General features: G+C 53.3%; 2 protein-coding genes across 2 annotated transcripts in view; both read right to left on the bottom strand.

Moving 5' to 3' along the window:
• Positions 1-280: 280 nt before the first annotated feature.
• On the bottom strand, positions 281-10,554 carry SRF (serum response factor). Its single transcript, XM_004739855.3, has 7 exons — positions 9,684-10,554; positions 7,804-8,070; positions 5,966-6,227; positions 5,294-5,413; positions 3,416-3,607; positions 2,982-3,058; positions 281-2,756 (listed from the first exon to the last, which is right to left on the bottom strand). Exons 1-7 carry the CDS (start codon positions 10,194-10,196, stop codon positions 2,661-2,663), a joined length of 1,527 nt encoding a protein of 508 aa, XP_004739912.1. The 5' UTR covers positions 10,197-10,554; the 3' UTR covers positions 281-2,660.
• Positions 10,555-16,521: 5,967 nt separating this feature from the next.
• The window catches only part of PTK7 (protein tyrosine kinase 7 (inactive)), a 65,082-nt gene continuing 63,984 nt past the window's right edge, over positions 16,522-17,619 (bottom strand). The window contains exon 20 of the mRNA XM_004739857.3: positions 16,522-17,529. Coding sequence (XP_004739914.1) covers positions 17,369-17,529 — 161 coding nt within the window. The 3' untranslated portion in view covers positions 16,522-17,368. The remainder of the gene's footprint in view (positions 17,530-17,619) is intronic.

Here is a 17,619-nt window from a genome sequence, read left to right as displayed (position 1 = left end):
CAGTGCTTCGGATTGGTTGAGTCACTTTTCCTATTAATTAAAATCGCTCATCTCTGTGTTGGCCTAAAAACCTAACAAAGCCATGCAGAAAGACAAAGGCTGCAGCTCCCCGGGATATCCCTTCAATTAAGTTACGGAGTTCCACAGCCCAAAGCACCCCTTAGTTTTGCTGTTCTCATCAGGCAGCCAGGCTTGCTTCTCAGAGCAACCTTTGGGGTTTGATTCGTGTTCATACTTCCCTCCCTCCCTATGCGGAAAAACAGAGGCAAAGACCCCCACAGTCTGTGCACAAAAATGATACATTTATTGAAAGAGTATTTTTTTTTTAATACAAAAGAAAGCTCTGTACATAGGACTGTGACCATGTCCACTATTCCTGGGTCAACATCCCAGGGGAAGTAGAAACCACACTGACATACTCCACATTCGCGCATACACACACACACACACACACACACACACTCAGGCACACTCAGGCACACGCACACAAGCACACTCATGTGCGCGCGTGCACAATTCATGCACGCACATACACACTCCAGAGCCACCAAGGAAGGGAAACACCAAGGGTTGCTGCACATATAAATGCCACCTCATCCCTGACGCACAAATGTTCTCCCAAGGCCACGCTCACACAACACACATTATAAGCACTTTGCCTGATTCACTCACTGGGTCTGTCTTTTGTGGGAAAGAGAGGAGGAATTCATCAGTCTCCTCCTCTGGGTGGGGGAGTGGGGAGTGAGTGAGTGATCGTGGAGTGAAACAAGAGCAGAGAAAGGGGGCTGGGCAGTTACAGACCTGAGTCCCAAGCTCCCCCACTCTCTGACCCCTGATTTGCCATGCCCCAGCCTTGTAAGCCACCCATAAGCCCCAGCTATCTCCAGGAGAAAGCCCAGAATGGTGACTTCCATCTTGGCACCCCAAACCGGGGCAAGACAGCAATGGGGGTTAGAGGTTACAGGGGGTTCTCAAACGCGTCGGCAAATCATCCCCTTGATAACTAGGCTGTGCGCAAAAACTTCCCCCACCCCTTCACCTAATCACAGAAGCAGGATTGTTCCTCCTGAAGGCAGTCACGGGGGTTAATAAAACGCCACCCCAACTGCTGCCCTGTTCTGAAAAAGCTCCCTTTCTGGATAAAGGGGGTGAAGGTAGGCTCTGACACAGGGTAAAAGACCCTCCCCCTATGCTGGCCCATCCTCAAGGTCTACCCCAAAGGGGGCAGAGAGGGGTAGGGCACGGCCCCTGTACAAATTACATAAATACTGAGGTTACACTTAGAAAAATAAAGTCATTTTCTTCAAGGCTTTTTGTCTTAATTTAAAAAAGTTACAGTAGCTGCTCACTCCCTGGGAGAGCTGCCCCTTTCTGGCTCCCCTATCCCTATACTCAGCCCAAGAGCTGCTCCCATTTCTTCTGACCCCCATTCCTGCCTCTTACCCCCTCCCAGACCCCACCCTGCTCACTGCAACTTGGGCCCCAGGCAGCTGCAGGCCTGGGGAAGCACAAGGCTGCAATGCCCATGCGTGTGGCACAAATGAAGTCAGTTGCCTCTACCTGACACCCTCCCACCCCACCCCCACATTTGGTCTCCCTCTTCCCTCTCCCTTGCAACAGCCTTAAAGGGCAAAAAGAGACCCAGGGCTGTGGGTTACCCTCCCCACCCCGTTGGGGCATGGCCTGAGGGCCCCTCCCCCGGTTTTCTCCTGGAAACAACCCAGGACCGGGCAATCCCAGAATCTCCCCTACACACTGGTGGGCCCCGAGCTCGTGGGGTGGCTCTGTCCCCAGAGGCCCAGCCAGTTCCGGGGAGCCCCAGGGCTCCCCAGGGAAGGGGAGCTTGGGCAGGGAGGGGGACGAGAAAAAACGCCATAAAAAAAAGTTTAAATATTTTAAAAATATATATTTATAGATTTGTTTTCACTTCGTCTCCTCAAATAAAAAGTTCAAAATCAACTTTAAGTAAAGCAGCTGGGAGGAAGGGGGCGGGAGACAGGGTGAGAGGGAACTCTGATGGTTCCCTCCAACCCAGGAGTCCCTGGAGTTCCGAGGGGATCAGCAAGGCAGGGCAGGGCAGCTGGCCCTGGGAACCTGCTCTGTGCACAGGTCCAGCTCTCAGAAGCTGCAGGGACAACGGGGCGGTGGCGTGATGGAAGAAGCCCCATCTCCCCAGGCGGCTCCCTGAGGGGCAGGGGTAGGGCTCTTCTTACCCAGCCTGTGACAGACACAATGCTGACATGGGGTCAGCAGTGAGGCTGGGAGAGGACCCCAACTGCTTCCTCAGGGGGAACACGGTGCCTAGTCCCACAGAGGCCTGTGTGTGGGAAGGTGGGGCACGGTCCCATTGAATAAGCTAATACTCATGGCAAACATGGAGCCAAGCTGGCGAGGGGAGTCTGAGGAGGGAGGACAGCCCCACCATCAACAGAAAAGGGGAGGTGGAGCTAGAAGGAGGGGAGGGTGAGGGAGGATGGGGTGGAGGGCAGGCTGGCCCATTTCTTTGGCTGGAGTGAGAGGGCTCAGTCCTGTGGCTGCCCACTCCTCCTCCCTGCCTCCCTCCTGCGGCCCGTCAACGTGTGTGTAAAGAAAACGTGAAAAGGCAACAATAAATAAGTGGTGCCATCCCGTGGGCCATCTGTCCAGGGTGGCAGGGCGGATCAGTCACTCTTGGCGCTGTGGGCGGCGTCCAGGTTCACCACCTGTAACTCGGTGAGGTTGCTGCTGCTCCCAGCCTGCTGCCCTATCACAGCCATCTGGAGGGAAGGGGTGTGTCAGGAAGAGGGAGCAGGAACTGACCAGATAGCCCAAGCTCCCCCCTGCTTGCCTGCCTGTCCACCACAGGCCTGACTGGGAAAACTGACCTCCTGGCTGGGGGTCTTGGCTTTGACCAACGGGTTAATGGAACTCCGAGGTCAAGATAAAGAGCCGACTGGCTGGCTGGCTGGGGGGAGGTGAAGGGTGCCCCCAACCCCACCTACCTGGTGAAGCTGAACTGCAGAAACAGGGATCTGCACTGTCCCAGACGGCGCTGTGAGGAACACCTGGGGAACACCACCTGCATCGGGAACCCACAGGAGACACTCAAACTGTTTGCTCTAGAGAAACTTCCAGATACTGGAGAAATGGTGATAATTGTACAAGTGACCCGGTAAGTCTCAGACGCAAGTACCCAAGGGTGAATGTCCAAATGTGTCCAAGCGTGCAGGAGTACCCTAGTGGACAGTCAGGGGTGTCGGGATACATGTGCAAGCATCCATGTGTGTGCGTGTGTAGGGGTATGTGTGGGCAGCTTAGTCTGTGTATGTGGATGTGAGTGTGTCCATCTAGGTGGGCATGTGGGGGCCCATTCGAGCGTGTGCCTGTGTAAGGGAGAAAACGGTCCTCCTTTCCTGAGCCCCACCGCACAACTCACCTTGCTCCTGGACCTGGCTGTGAGACACCTGCATGGTGGATGGCGCCTGGGAGAAGGCATTGAGCACGGTGAGGCTGCCATCAGCCAAGCCCGAGGTGGGTGCATACATCACCGCATGGGGACTAGGGTACATCATGTGGCCGCCCACAGTTGTGGGCACAGACGACGTCATGATGGTGGCAGGCAATGTCACTGGCAAACACAGACACACGTTAGAGAGGTTGGCCCTGGTCCCTACTGATAGACCCCATCCCACCTCCAGGAGTTCCAGGGCTCCGGACTCCTCATGCCATTACCCAGCTCAGCAGCTCGACAAGACTCGTTCCCCTGGCCCCTATGTCATCAACTAAGAAAAGCCTTATTTTTTCTTGAACATAGGAACACCAACCTTTAATTATATCCCATCATGTTATACCATTCCATTGTCTATCTGCTGAATTCTTCATTCCAAGACCATAAGGTCCTGGGAGAAACAAGGATTGCAATGACTGATCTACTCGAGGGAAACTCAGATATTCCCCTTTTATTTATCTTTTTCAGACACTCCCCTGTTAGGGGGCTCCATCACCCCAATTTTTTTTAAATTTTTCCTCCCTCTTCCTAAATGTGTGGCTAACAAACTCATCTTTTAAACAACCAAGGTTAATGTGCATAAGATCACTTGGGATCTTGTTAAAATGCGGATTCTGATTCCACAGGTTTGGGGTAAGGCTTAAGAGTTTACGTTTCTGGGGCACCTAGGTGGCTCAGTGGGTTAAGCCTCTGCCTTCGGCTCAGGTCATCTCGGGGTCCTGGGATCAAGCCCCGTATTGGGCTCTCAGCTCAACGGGGAGCCTGCTTCCCTTCCTCTCTCTCTGCAGGCCTCTCTGCCTACTTGTAATCTCTGTCAAATAAATAAATAAAATCTTTTTAAAAAATGGTATACGTTTCTATCAAGTTCCCACATGATGCTGGTCTGTCCATAGGCCACATCACATATAACAAGGTTGTTAAGGGCAAAAACTTAAAAGTAATTTTATTTTAGGGTGCCTGGGTGGCTCAGTGGGTTAAGCCTCTGCCTTCGGCTCAGGTCATGATCTCAAGGTCCTGGGATCAAGCCCCACATCAGGCTCTCTGCTCAGTAGGGAGCCTACTCCCCCCCCCCCGCCTGCCTCTTTGCCTACTTGTGATCTCTGACTGTCAAATAAATAAATAAAATCTTTTAAAAAAAAAAAAAGGTAATTTTAGTTTGAAAGCATTTCATCATTTCTGAAATGACTAGAGACACTGAGGGGAATTATGGCTACTCAAAACTTAGGATGCCCTCCCACAAGAAGACAACTGCTTTATAAATCTTTCGGTAATTAAGCAAACACGTGTCCTTGGGCAAGTAACTTCTCCTTTCTGGGCCCCCAACTTCTCATCTGAATGAGAAGAGTGGCTCCAATGGTCCCTCATTCCTTCCTGAAATCCACAGCCCTAATGCAACACAGGATTCCAAACCCTGCCATCCTCACCTGACCTTCCCATAAGGATTAGGGTAATGGTTGAGCCAAAAGCCTCCATGCCTATCTTAAGAAACTGTCTGACCCGGGCACATGGGCGGCTTAGTGGGTTAAGCCTCTGCTTTCGGCTCGGGTCATGATCCCAGGGTCCTGGGATCGAGCCCCGCATCGGGCTCTCTGCTTGACGGGGAGCCTGCTTCCTCCTCTCTCTCTGCCTGCCTCTCTGCCTACTTGTGATCTCTCTCTGTCGAATAAATAAATAAAATCTTAAAAAAAAAAAAAAAGAAAAGAAAAGAAACTGTCTGACCTTAGTTATAGGAGGGGTACTGCTAGGCCCCTGCGGCTAGACCTCATGAAGGAGGTGGGGCAGGGAGGAGAGAGCTTCGAGCCATACCTGTCCCGCTGGAGGAGGTCTGCGTGAGGTCTGTGCTGCTGTCGCGAGAGGGAGACGCTTGCTGTGGGGCCTGGTGCACCTGAATGGCCTGCACTGGGACCTGCTGGGCCACTGCCCCACCTAGGAGACACAGAGACTTACTGACTTACTCATGCTCTGTCCTACCCAGTTACCATCTGCACCAAGCACCCACGAACACCCCGGCCCCAGGGTCTGGCACACCGCTCCCCGACTCCCATAACTATCTTTCCCAGGAGCTAATGAGGCCTTTTATGTCCTGAATCTTGTCTCCAGGGGTTTCTGCACTCTGCTCTTGTCCCTCCCCACTCCTCCCACCCAGGGCTTGCTTCTGCCTCCTTGGGTGATAGAGGAGCTAGCACTGAACGAACGAGAACATGCCCCACTCAAGGTAGGGAGGTGGTAAAATGTCTACTGTCCCTCTGGCAGTGGAGGCACAGAGCTGGGCTGGCTAGACAAGGCCAGAGGGCATGGTTGAAACTTACCGACAAGGAGAGTAGGGGTCCCAGGAGGAAGGGCATGCCTGCCAGTGGGAGATAAGAGGCTTCCCTCAAGCTCTGGCTGTCCACCCTCCTTCTGAGCAAGGAAAGAGGTCCCCCTTGTGCCAGCCCTCAGCCCACTCTTGGCATGCTCAGTTTGCCCCTTGTGACTCACCAGGCATGAGGGTGAAGCTGGTAGGCAGCTGCATGAGGCCCCCAGAGGAGACGGGGCCGCTGCCTGTACTCTTCAGCACAGTCCCGTTGGCACTGCTGACAGCGCTGGGGCTGACGCTAGCAGACACTGGTGCCAGGTAGTTCGTGATGGGGAAGGAGGGGCCGCTGCTGACTTGCATGGTGGTAGAGGTGCTGGGTGCTGTTTGGATGGTGGAGGTGGTACCCGGCAGGTTGGTGACCGTGAACGCCTGTTTCAGTGTGTCCTACACCCAGAGTAAAGATACAGCAGTGAGCCTCTGCCAGACCCTGCCCCTGCAGAAGCTTTGTGTGGAATGCCAGCCCAAGACCAGAATCAGTGTGCTTGGGTTCAAACCCCAGCTCTGCCATTTACCTGCTGTCTGACCCCTGGGCAAGTTACTGAGCTGCTGAGCTTCAGTTTCCTGTCCGTAAAGGAACACTTAGCCCATAGGCGTGATGAAGACTAATAAGTGAACATAGATAAAGTTCCTAACACCTAAAAGGAGCAATAAGTATTTGCTGTGCTTATAATGAGGGTGATATCATCATCATAAGTCCCAGAATCCTCTGCCCCAATGGACGATGGTAATCACTCTGGCTGCGGAATCAAGCATGGAGGTCCATTCCCAGCTCTGGCAATGACCATCTATGTGATCCTGGGAAAATCATTTCTTCTTTCCAAGCCTCAGTTCTCCTGGTGTATAAACACGAGAGGGCTGAGCTACTATGTCCTCTTTAAAAATGTCCTTCCTGCTCTGATTTGCCAGGCTTCTGAGATAGGGACAAGAGTTTTTCAGGGAACTTAGGGCTTCAGAGAGATCTTGGGTGTCTGGCAATTAAGCATTCATGCCAAATACTTAAGATTTGGACTACCAAAGGAATTTATTTCTCCAGCAAAATTCCCTGGGAATAAATGAGCCCTACTGCTTCAAGAGTTTGTAACTACAGATGACACGCCTGTACGAGGGGGGAATCTGGAGCACTGACTCTCCCCTCCACGAGCCTTTGTTCTTAGAAGGGGAAGGAGAAAGCCACGATCTGAGAACCAAGCCCAGAGAACTGAGGGGGTTCAAATCCTGGGGGTGGGTCAACGCGGGATGTTTGCTAGGCAGCCGAGCTCAAAGCCCCCGATTGGTGAAGGCGTTGCTAAGGCAAACAGTGCCGCTTCTTCTGATTGGCCAGTTAGTGAAGGGCCACCCGGAAGGAGGAGCTCCCGAGAGAGGCAAGGGAGGAAGCCCTGCCCCCTCTCCTTACCAGGAAAAGGAAGGGGGAGGCGTAACTAGGGCCGGCATCCCTAGCAGCCGCGAATATACTCCCTAAACGTGTCCAGGCCCGGACATCCTGAAGAGGTAGGCGGCTGGCTAGTTAGGTAGTCTCCAGCCCAGTCAACCAGCCCGCCTGCCGACAGTGCTGGGTTCCCAGGACCCTGGAGCCCACGGGTGCTTCCTTCCTACTCCCTGGCAACCCAGCTTGCCGCGAGGGCAGGGCTAAGCTACGCCCCCGCCCCCAGCAGGGAGACAGCTGGCGGGAGGAATGCGAGGGCCCTGCCAGGCGGGCGGGCTGCAGGCGGGAGGCCGGCCTGGAGCCGGAGCCGGCCTTATAAGGGCACGGAGGCCGCCCGCTTATCTAGGGGGCCGGCCTCCTGTCAGGATGGCGAGGATGGACACCTGTCCCCTAGGATGAGGGGTACTAACCCAGCTCCGTTCCACGTCAGTGGGCGCCTATCCTGAGTGAGGGAGAGAGAGAGGCACCCACCCCTACCCCTCTCTGCCGGTGAAGTCCCTCCTTTTCTTTTCCCTTAGATAGGCGACCCAAACACACCTTGGTCTCCCCACTGCTGTCGGACTCCGACACCTGGTAGGTGAGGTCTGTTTCTTCAAAGCCCGTGGCACTCATTCTCTGGTCTGTGGTGGGGTCTGAGCGGGGTGGAGAGTCTGGCGAGTTGAGGCAGGTCTGAATCAGTGCCTTGCCAGTCTCACTGGTGATCATGGGCTGCAGTTTGCGGGTGGCAAAGGTATACACATGGCCTGTTTCACTGGCCACCAGCAACAGCACCTGTGTCCCTGTCAGCGTGGACAGCTCATAGGCCTGGGGGGGTGGGGAAGATGGGTAAGTCAGCCAAACTTTTTCTCTCTACCTTCCTTGGGAAGTAGGGAATACACAGTGATCTCAAGCCCCTGCCCCATCCCACCCCACCCCCAGTGACCTTCCTCTCCAGTGACTGGGGCTGGGGGAGGGTCCTATCAAAATATCTGAAAGAGAGCTGGAGAGCAGAAAAACTACCCATGCTCCTCCTTTGAGAAGCAGCCACTGACCTGCAGATAGCCCAAGCAAGCAGTCACAGCCCCCTAGTGACAGAATGTATAACCTCAGGGGACACAGAGGGCCCCAGGTAGCGGATCCTGAATACAGCTTGGTGCCAGGAGCCTCAGAGAAAGGGCTCCCACCCACCCCACCGACTCTTCGCTGTCATAGGAAACAGAATAAAGCTGCTATCTCACTAGAAGTCCCAGAAGACATTAGGGATGGGGGTGGTCACATAAGTTCTAAACTGTCCCATGTTTCTTCCCAGAAACTGCACAGGTCCTAACCTTATGCCCTAGAATACTGTGCTACCAGCTTTTTTCTTTCTTTGTCTTGATGCAACAGGGTTTGGAGTGATGGGAGATAGGGCTAGATTAGCAGCTACTACCCTGCCACGAGCTCAGGGAGGGGACTTTCAAGAATGGCCTCAGAGATGGCCTCCTTACTCCCAAAAAAGTTCCACAACCCACCTTGGAAGCAGTTCTGGTTTTTATATGGGACAGAAATAAACACCAGCCCATGTCCCCAGTGTTCTAGCTTCTTGTTTCCCAGTTCATCTGCTTCCATCCTTTCCCTTATCTCCTACACCTCAAGACACTGTTTCCTCACCCCTTTTCACTGGATAGCTGGCTAGAAGAGGAAAAATTTCTAGGTACCTCTGCAAACCTCCCTGCCTTCCCCCAAACTCCATGCACAGATTCTCTCTAGGGCTGGAAATCCCACTTGTCCCAAAGGCAGATGGTCCTGAAGGTTGTCCTGCAGGGAGTGCACCGGTGTCCATTGGATGCAAGAGAAGACACAAGGCCATCGTGGGACTCAGTCCCTGCTGCTCAAGGCAGCATCAGTTGTGCTGCCCTGCTCCCTCACCTAGGGCTCTTGAGCCCCATTGGGTCATCAGCCCTGCTTGTCCTTCCAGCCAGCACTACTCTTGTGGTGCCCACCTTCCTCCCACACATGCTGGCTCATTGTTTTTACAGAGCTCTAGCCTCTTGAACTCCATACCTTCCCCCTCCGCTCCCTGCTTTTCCGGCACCCTCCCTGAACACCTGAAGGCACTGGATCTAGTGACCCCCGCGTCTCATTAACCACCTCCCGGGCAGCCTCCCATTACCACTCTTCACCCCTTCACAAGGGCCCTGTTCCTCTCCCGCGCCCGTCACTCCCACCTCGGCGCCTTTCCCGTCTTCTCTGGACGTTCCCGGCATCTCCCCTCTCCCCACATTTCCCCGGCGGCCCCTCCCCTTTCGCCCTCCCGGGGTAACAGCCATCCCTCCCACACACCTCCTGCGGACTCGCCGCCTCTCACCTCCGCCTCGGCTCTGCCTTCCTCTCAGGCTCCCCTTGCGTGTCCCCACCCTCCCGGTCCCCCGTGGCCGGCCAGCCTCCGGGCCCGGTACCTTTTTCATGATGCCTGTCTTCCTCTTGCTGAAGGTCGTGTAGCGCCGCAGTTTGTTGTCGATGAACTCCATCTTGATCTTCACGCGGCCCCTAGTCTTCTTACCCGGCTTGGCCCCGCTCACCGCGCCACTCACCGGCCCATAGCCTCCGGTGGCCGCCGCCGCCGCCTCGGGCCCACCGACGAGCTCCATCTCGCTCAGGCTCCGCTTGAGGCCGCGCCGCTCCGCGCCCAGCTCCTCCTCCTCGCCCGACTCCGAGTCGCCCTCGCTGCCGCTGTAGACTAGGGCCCCCGCGGTGGGCGCCGGGGTGGTTGTCGCTGCCGCTGCAGCCTCCCGCTCGAGGCGGCCCGGCCCGAGCCCCGCGCCGTTCCCGGGAACCCGGCCCCCGTTAGCCCCGCGAGTCCCGCCGCCGCCGCCACCTCCCGGCCGCCCCGTCGGGGTCCGGTTCAGGCTGCCTCCCAGGGCCGAGCCCCGGCCCAGCGCCGCGGCGGCCCCAGCTTGGCTCGGTAACATGGCGCTCAATGCAGGAGGGCGAACGGGCAGTCAGCGAGGAATCGGAGCTGCCGCCGCCGCCGCCATCGGCTTCCCGGCTCAACCCGGCACTCCCGCTGCTGCTAGAGCCGCTATAGCTGCCGCCGTCGCCGCTGCGAACCCGGGGCCCCTGCACGCCCGGGCCGACCTGGGCCCTCACTTTCTTGCCCCTGTGGCCCGGGTTGCCCCAGGCCGCGCGGAGCGCCCCCTGTCCGTATGCTAGGGCGGCGCGCCCGGCGGCCGTCAGCGTCCCCCGGGGGGCAGGGGCTGCTGGCCGCGGCCGAGACGGCGGGTGGAGGGGGCCGGGACCACGCGCTGGCGGCGGAGGGATCCCCCGACCCTTCCCCCCATATAAAGAGATACAATGTTTCCTTTTATGGCGAGGCCGTTCCTTATATGGTGAGCCCCTGCGCCCCCTCCGCATTGGTCCGCGGTTCCGGCACCTCCGCTTTCCATTGGCCCACAGGGAGCTCTTATTTGCATAGACATACCGAACTCGCTGCTGTCATCCCGCGTCAGACGGCGACTCCGAAAGGGGAGGAGCCGAAGCCTCTTAAAGGAACAGGAGAGGCGGTACGACTCCGCCCCCCAGACCAGAGAATGGTAGAATTGGGAGGGACCTGAGGAGAGGAAGATTGGGAGGGGACCCGAGCGCAGTCCCGCGGCGGGATGGGAGCAGCACAGGGAATCCGGCCCTGCGAGGGCTGGAAGCAAACATTAGGGTAGTCCCTGAGCGGATTGGGCGGATTGCGGTAAATGATAGAATACAGCCCAAATTCCAAGGGAATGCAGGGATTGGACCACTTCCCCCAAGCCTTGCTGAGGGAGGTAAATTTACGGGCTGCGCAGAGGAGACTTGGGTCCCCGGTGTCCAGACTCGCTTCCCCGCCGCTCGACTCCAACCCTTCCCCTCCCCCCCGACTTCCTTTCCCTTTCCCTCTCTTTTCAAGGCGACGACACTTTCCCACCAGGCCGGCTCCCCGGTCCTCATTCATCATCCTCTATACTAGAGGGATCTTTGGCAGACGGACATCTGGAAAAGACCGAGGGAGACAGTCGGCTTCCTGGTCCCCGAAGGGGGCAGGGAGACGAGATGAAGATCAGTGAAAACTTCCAGCTGCGGTCTGGGCTGGGGGAGGGGATGGTCCTGAGGATAAAGCCCACCCCATCGCCTGTGCAAAAGCCTGGGAAAAAGCAGAGCCAGGCAGAAAGTTTCAGCAACTAAGCTAGCCAGCCAGCCAGCGCAGCGCGTACACACACACACACACACACACACACACACCCTTCTGTGGATAACCCATGGTGGGGGCGGGGGTAGTTAGAACAGGAGCTGGACAAAGCCCATGTTCAAGGTGTGGGTCGGGGTCTCAGCTCCAAAGCCATGAAAATAGGTTGGGCTTTGCTGTTACAGAAAATTTTCAAATCTGGAATCAGCCTCTTTGTATCCCTGTGGCTGGAAACAAGTATTGAGCTTCTCCAGATTCCATCATATTCTTCATTGTTGGTACCCATCCCATGTTGGGATCTTAATACAGATTAAATGAGATAAAGGCTAAAGCATAGAGTAAGTGGTCAGTGGATAGTTAACAGAAGCTCCTGGGATAAAAACCTCATCGCTGGGATAAACATCTGGTTGCCTTTAAGGGCATGGGGGAATGATGATTCCTGCCTTAAAAGTTTTTGTGAAGATTAAATAAAGCAGTTTGTTGTGACCCATTAGTGGTGATGATAATGAAGTGACTTCAGTGTACTGCAATGAGCATTTAAAATAATAAATGAGTATTACAAAACACTAGGGCAAATATTTTTGCCTAGAACTTTTGTTTGCATTATTTTTACATTGAACCATATAAAATGGCCATTTTATAGGTCAAGAGGGTAGTATATTGTCGATTTCATATGGTTCAATGTGCCAACCAGATAACAATGTCAATTGCATTTCCTACTGTAAGTCATGTTCAAGGACTTTGAGAAATACTGAAACAAGGTATGTTCAAGTGATTTGTGAGAACTAATGTGTGTATTAGTAGTATCATCAAACCCTTACCTATGGGAATTAAGAGTCCTACTCTTCCCCAATTCCCAATAGCTTCAAAGAGGTGGGGATCACCCCCCCCTTTTCCTAATTTACTTTACATCACAGGTAGTTTAACATATGGAATGTGTTAGCTCAAGAGGAAGAACAGGTCAAATACATAAATAGGTTCCAGAAGAGCCCCAAGAAGGGGCCACTAATGGTGCTTCGGACTGTGATCTGTCTGAGCAGGGCAGTCTTAAAACCACAGCCCTGGGCTGATTCCTTCCTCACTTCTCTATTTTTTTTTTTTTTTTGGTTAAAGATTTTATTTATTTTAGAGAGAGAGGGGGATCACAAGTAGGCAGAGAGGCAGGCAGAGAGAGAAAGGGAAGCAGGCTCCCTGCTGAACAGAGAGCCGGATGCGGGACTTGATCCCAAGACCCTGAGATCATGACCTGAGCTGAAGGCAGAGGCTTAACCAATGAGCCACCCAGGCACCCCATCCTTCCTCACTTCTAAAGACAATTTTTTGAGGCCCTCCCCTAATTTAGACCCATGCAAGGTTGACAAGCCTTAGCATTGGTACCCCCAGAGGACAGCTACTGTCTGCCACATTCACCAGGCATGGTGGGTGGAATGAGCACAGTTCTTAAGTTTCCTTTCAAATAGTTGATCTCTCCCATTTCACCCAATCCCTGGGCCACTGCCCACAAGCGTTAATGCCCCAGCTCTTTGGGCTGGGATGGCTTCATTTTCACAATCCTTTGTCACCATGGGGTGGGGGGAGGGGTGGGCGGGGCACCACAGCCACCTGGGACTGGATTACTGTAGGCTCAGGAGCCAAAACTGTCGATATGAATAAAGGCAAAAATCAAGAAGTAGCTCACAGATATGTTTTGTTGGTGTTGTCTAACTCCGGGTCTGGCACCCCTAAGAGCACTAGAGCCTTGACCTAAACTGAGCAGGGGCCATAGCAGACACCTCTGCTCTCAGGTTCACTATAGGCTCCACACAGCTCACTGAGCTCAGATAAGTGCCTGGCCTGGCCTCTCTGGAATGTGAGTTTGGTACTTCTCCGATAAGGCCTGTATCACAGTAGCCCCCATGGAAGACGGGAGCTCATGTCCACCCCAGACATGAAGGACCTCCAGAGGGGCATCAGAATGCCAGCCAGATGCCGCAGATACACCATTCTCACCTTGACCTTTCTTTCTTTCTCCAGATTTTTATCACCCAAGTTATACCAGAACAAAAATTAAGGATTGCTTTAAAAAATGACTTATCACACACACAAGAAAAAAAGAAAGAAAAGAAAACCAAAAACTACCACTCTAAGTGTTGGCATTTGGAATTAAGCTTTACACAAGGACTCTTTGTGGAGAAGAGATCTTGTGGCGATGGTAGCGTTAGAGAGAATAAGGAAAAGAGGTTGTTGACTCAGTGTGCCCAGGGAAAGTCTGCAAAGCCACACTCCAGACACTACTAGTGCTTCCCACTGGAGAGTACAGTTGGAGAGAGAGGAGTGTGTGTTTTGCTTTCTATAAGTCTGTACCATTTTACTTCTTCCATGATCATTATTTTTTTAATGTTTTTTTCTTTTTTAAAAAAAATATTCTATTTATTTATATGACAGAGAGAAGTCACAAGTAGGCAGAGAGGCAGGCAGAGAGAGAGGGGGGAGCAGGCTCCCTGCTGAGCAGAGAGCCTGATGCGGGGCTCGAGCCCAGGACCCTGAGATCATGACCTGAGCCGAAGGCAGAGGGTTAACCCACTGAGCCACCCAGGCGCCCTTGTTTTTTTCTCTTAAAATTAAACAAAGATAGAAACGGTAGGGGGGCGCCTGGGTGGCTCAGTGGGTTAAAGCCTCTGCCTTCAGCTCAGGTCATGATCCCAGGGTCCTAGGATCAAGCCCCACATCAGGCTATCTGTTCAGCAAGAAGCCTGCTTCCCTTCCTCTCTCTCTCTCTGCCTGCCTCTCTGCCAACTTGTGATCTCTGTCTGTCAAATAAATAAATAAAATCTTAAAAAAGAAAAGAAAAGAAAAGAAAAGGGTAGTGGTAGAATAAATGGATTCTGATGATGGGCTACACAGGGGAGGGGGTGCACAGAGAGGAGGACTCACAATGGATGGAAGTAGGATGACCATCACCCCCAAATCAGTACCATTGACAGAAAAAGAGGCCCTGGCTGGAGAAGCAAGGTTGTGAGAGAGAGTTCAGTGAGGGCCCTGGGAAGCAGGCAGTGCAAAATGACCTGCAGGAAATGGGGAGTGTGTGTCTGCAGCTTGAGGGTGAAACTAGAATCTGAGCTAATGCTCTGGGAATTATGCACACCGAAGGGCCAATTAAAGCCCCAGGAGATGAGACAAGATTCCTGAGGGTGAGCACATGGAGAGACAAAGCCAAGGAGAGAAACCAGAACAGCTGGCTCTGGGGCAGGCAGGCAGAAGGTAGAGACAGCATACCAATGCCAAAGTCAAGAGAGGAGAGTCTGAAAAAGTAGATGTGATGAGCAGTGTTAGCAGTGGCCGAGCCGTTAAGGAAGACCAGGAGCGAGAGGAGGGTTAGTGCTTGGCCTTCTAGAGTACTTGTATCTTCCTAGTACTTCCAAGCACAACCCACACTTAAGAACTCATTTTACATCATGACTTATGGTGAATTAGATCGCTGCTCCCAGTTCTTCACACTTTGAGTGGAATTACACATCCAACATCTTTGCCATGTGACTCTACATTATCTCTTCCTGGTTTTGATGTTGGGTTTCAACATGTGACCTGCTTTGGCCAATGAAATGTTAATAGACTCATGGTTACATATGTCCATGTGGGATCCGGCAGGACCCCTTACATTAGTGCCCTGCAGCAGAGCATGCTCTGGGGCCCACAGAGGAGACCCAGGCCAGACCTACAGCCTGGAGCCAAGCCCAGCTCAACTCCACCAGGTCCGGCCAAGATCAGCTGAACCTCGCCAACCTGCAGATTTATGCGTGACAAAAATAAATTGTTGTAAGAACTGAAATTTAGGGGCTTATTATACAGCATCGCCACCCCAAGAGCTGACATAATCCAAGACACACAAACATATTCAATATCACATTTTGTAAAAGAACACTTACCCTTAAGGTATCCAATGTACTCTGATAGTTTCTATCGTTTCATTCTTTTTATTTTATTTTATTTTTTAAGATATTTATGTATTTCCTTGAGAGAGAGCACAGAGAGGAAGAAGCAGACCCCTGCTGAGCAGGGAGCCCAACATGGCACTGGATCCCAGGACCCCAGGATCATGACCTGAACTGAAGGCAGACGCTTAACTGACTGAACCACCCAGGTGCCCCATTTCATTCTTTGTTGAATGCCAGCTGCAACCCACACTTTGTAAAACAATGTTCTAGAAAAATTGTTCTTAAATCTTTTTTTCACTCCAACACATCTGTGGGCTATAACACACTGTATATCAACGAGTAAGTGGTCCATTTACTGGCTGTGCGACCTTGGGGAAACTACCCAACCACTCTGAGTTTCAGTTTCCTAATCCGAGAAATGAGAACAATAATATCTGGCTCTAGACTAGTTGCAGAGATTCAACGGGATAATGCACGTTAAGTGCTTAGCAAAGTCACTGGCATTACACAGGTATCCAATACATATTAGATGTTATTTTCATTAATGAGAAGTGTGATGAGGAATTGAAGGAACCAGAGAAATTTCATAGTTAAGACTGAGTTATGGATTTTCTCTTGGATGGGGAACCAGGCTGAAGTTACTGGAATAAGGCAGAGTATGACTGATGACACTAAGTCTAACTAACTAATTAACTAACAAAGGGTTGGGAATCAAACCAGTTGAGTGCCCTCAGCAAGGGCATCCATGAGGCATCAGGCACTATCCCTCTGCTCTGTTCTACCTGCTTGGCTCTCTCTCCAAGAGTCGTACAGGGATTCAGAGACCTGAATCCATCATTAACTCCTTCTCCAATCCAACTCTAACTTGCTCCCAGACTCCCCACCTTCTACCCTCCCCACCTGAGCAGGAGGATTAAGCCAACCAGCAAAGAATAAGTAGTTGGCAGTCAGAGAGCAACAGAGGGTCACAGGGACAAGAAGTGGCTTCGCATCCTCCAGGCCCATATTCTCAACGCCCTGTGAACCAGAGAGAAAGGCCAGTGTCTACTTGTCATTCCCGTCCAAACCCCACAAGACTTCATGACAGCACATGGACACTTCTGATAAGTGAGGGACAAAGGGACACCATCCATGGGCAAGGGCAGGGAATGAGCATCAGAAGCAGGCTGTAAAAAAGGCTTCTTTATTGAGAGCAGCGAGTGTTAAAAAACAAAATAAAACAAAACAAACAAACAAACAACAACAACAATAAAGGTGTGAGGCAGGGGTGGCCCACCCTCCCACCTCCTCCAGGGCCCACCCCTCCCTTGCATGCCCCCCACCCCACGCTGCAAGTACATACAAAAGCCGCCCACGGTGCATACAAAAAGGGCGGGTTATATAGTGTGAAAAGCTCCTGAAAACTCCTTCATCTGCCAGGCACTTAGGATGAGGAAAGGAGAGAAGGGTGAGGAGGAGGCATGGGTCTGGGTCAGTGTGCACAAGTCCACGGGGGGGGGGGGGGGGGGGGGGGGGGGGGGGGGGGGAGGATTCACTGGCGCATCCTCCATAATCCTGGTGCAGAGTCCAGGGTGGGCCCCAGGGACCAGAACTATCCAGAAACTTGAGTATATTAAGGAACTCCCCTCAGACCCGGCTCATCTCCAGCCTAGCCCTCCCTGGGCCAACTTGGCAGGTGAGTGGCAGAACTGGACCTGGTCAATCGGAGGAGACCCAGGCCAGAAATTGGGGTTACCTGAGGTACCCACACTGTCCCTGATGGGGGAAGGAGTGGCAGAGAAGGCTGCCCAGCTCAAGGCCCTAGTCACTCAGTCTGGGTCTGAATCAGCCTCCCCAGGGCTGAGGATGAGGGAGAGGAGGAAAGTCCAGGCCCTGCCCAGACCTTAATAGTGCCTGTGGTCCCAGGTCAGGGCTCCTGGGGCCAAGGAAGACAGGGATCTTGCCCATCATGCTGTGGGAAGAAATCCTCCCCTGCCCATGCCATCCTGAGGCACAGCCTGCCTGGGCTCCTTCCTCACGGCTTGCTGTCTGCAGGGTTGTCTCCCAAGGTGTTAGCGATCTCGCTGAAGGACGGCCGGTCCTTGGGGCTGAGGGCCCAGCAGCGTTGCATCAGGCGGTAGAGCTTGGAAGGGCAGCCCTCAGGCTGTGGGAGTCTAGCCTTTCCAGCCTGCAAGTCTGCAGGGAAGATGGATGGAGTCTTGGTCAAAACATCTCAACACCTGTCCTACCCAGTGGAGCCCATAGTTCCCCAAGCAGCCACACGAG

The sequence above is a fragment of the Mustela putorius genome, unplaced genomic scaffold, assembly GCF_011764305.1.
Source record: "Mustela putorius furo isolate JIRA1106 unplaced genomic scaffold, ASM1176430v1.1 tig00003983_pilon_pilon_pilon, whole genome shotgun sequence".
Lineage (NCBI taxonomy): Eukaryota > Metazoa > Chordata > Mammalia > Carnivora > Mustelidae > Mustela > Mustela putorius.
This window is presented reverse-complemented; position numbering and strand designations above follow the sequence as displayed.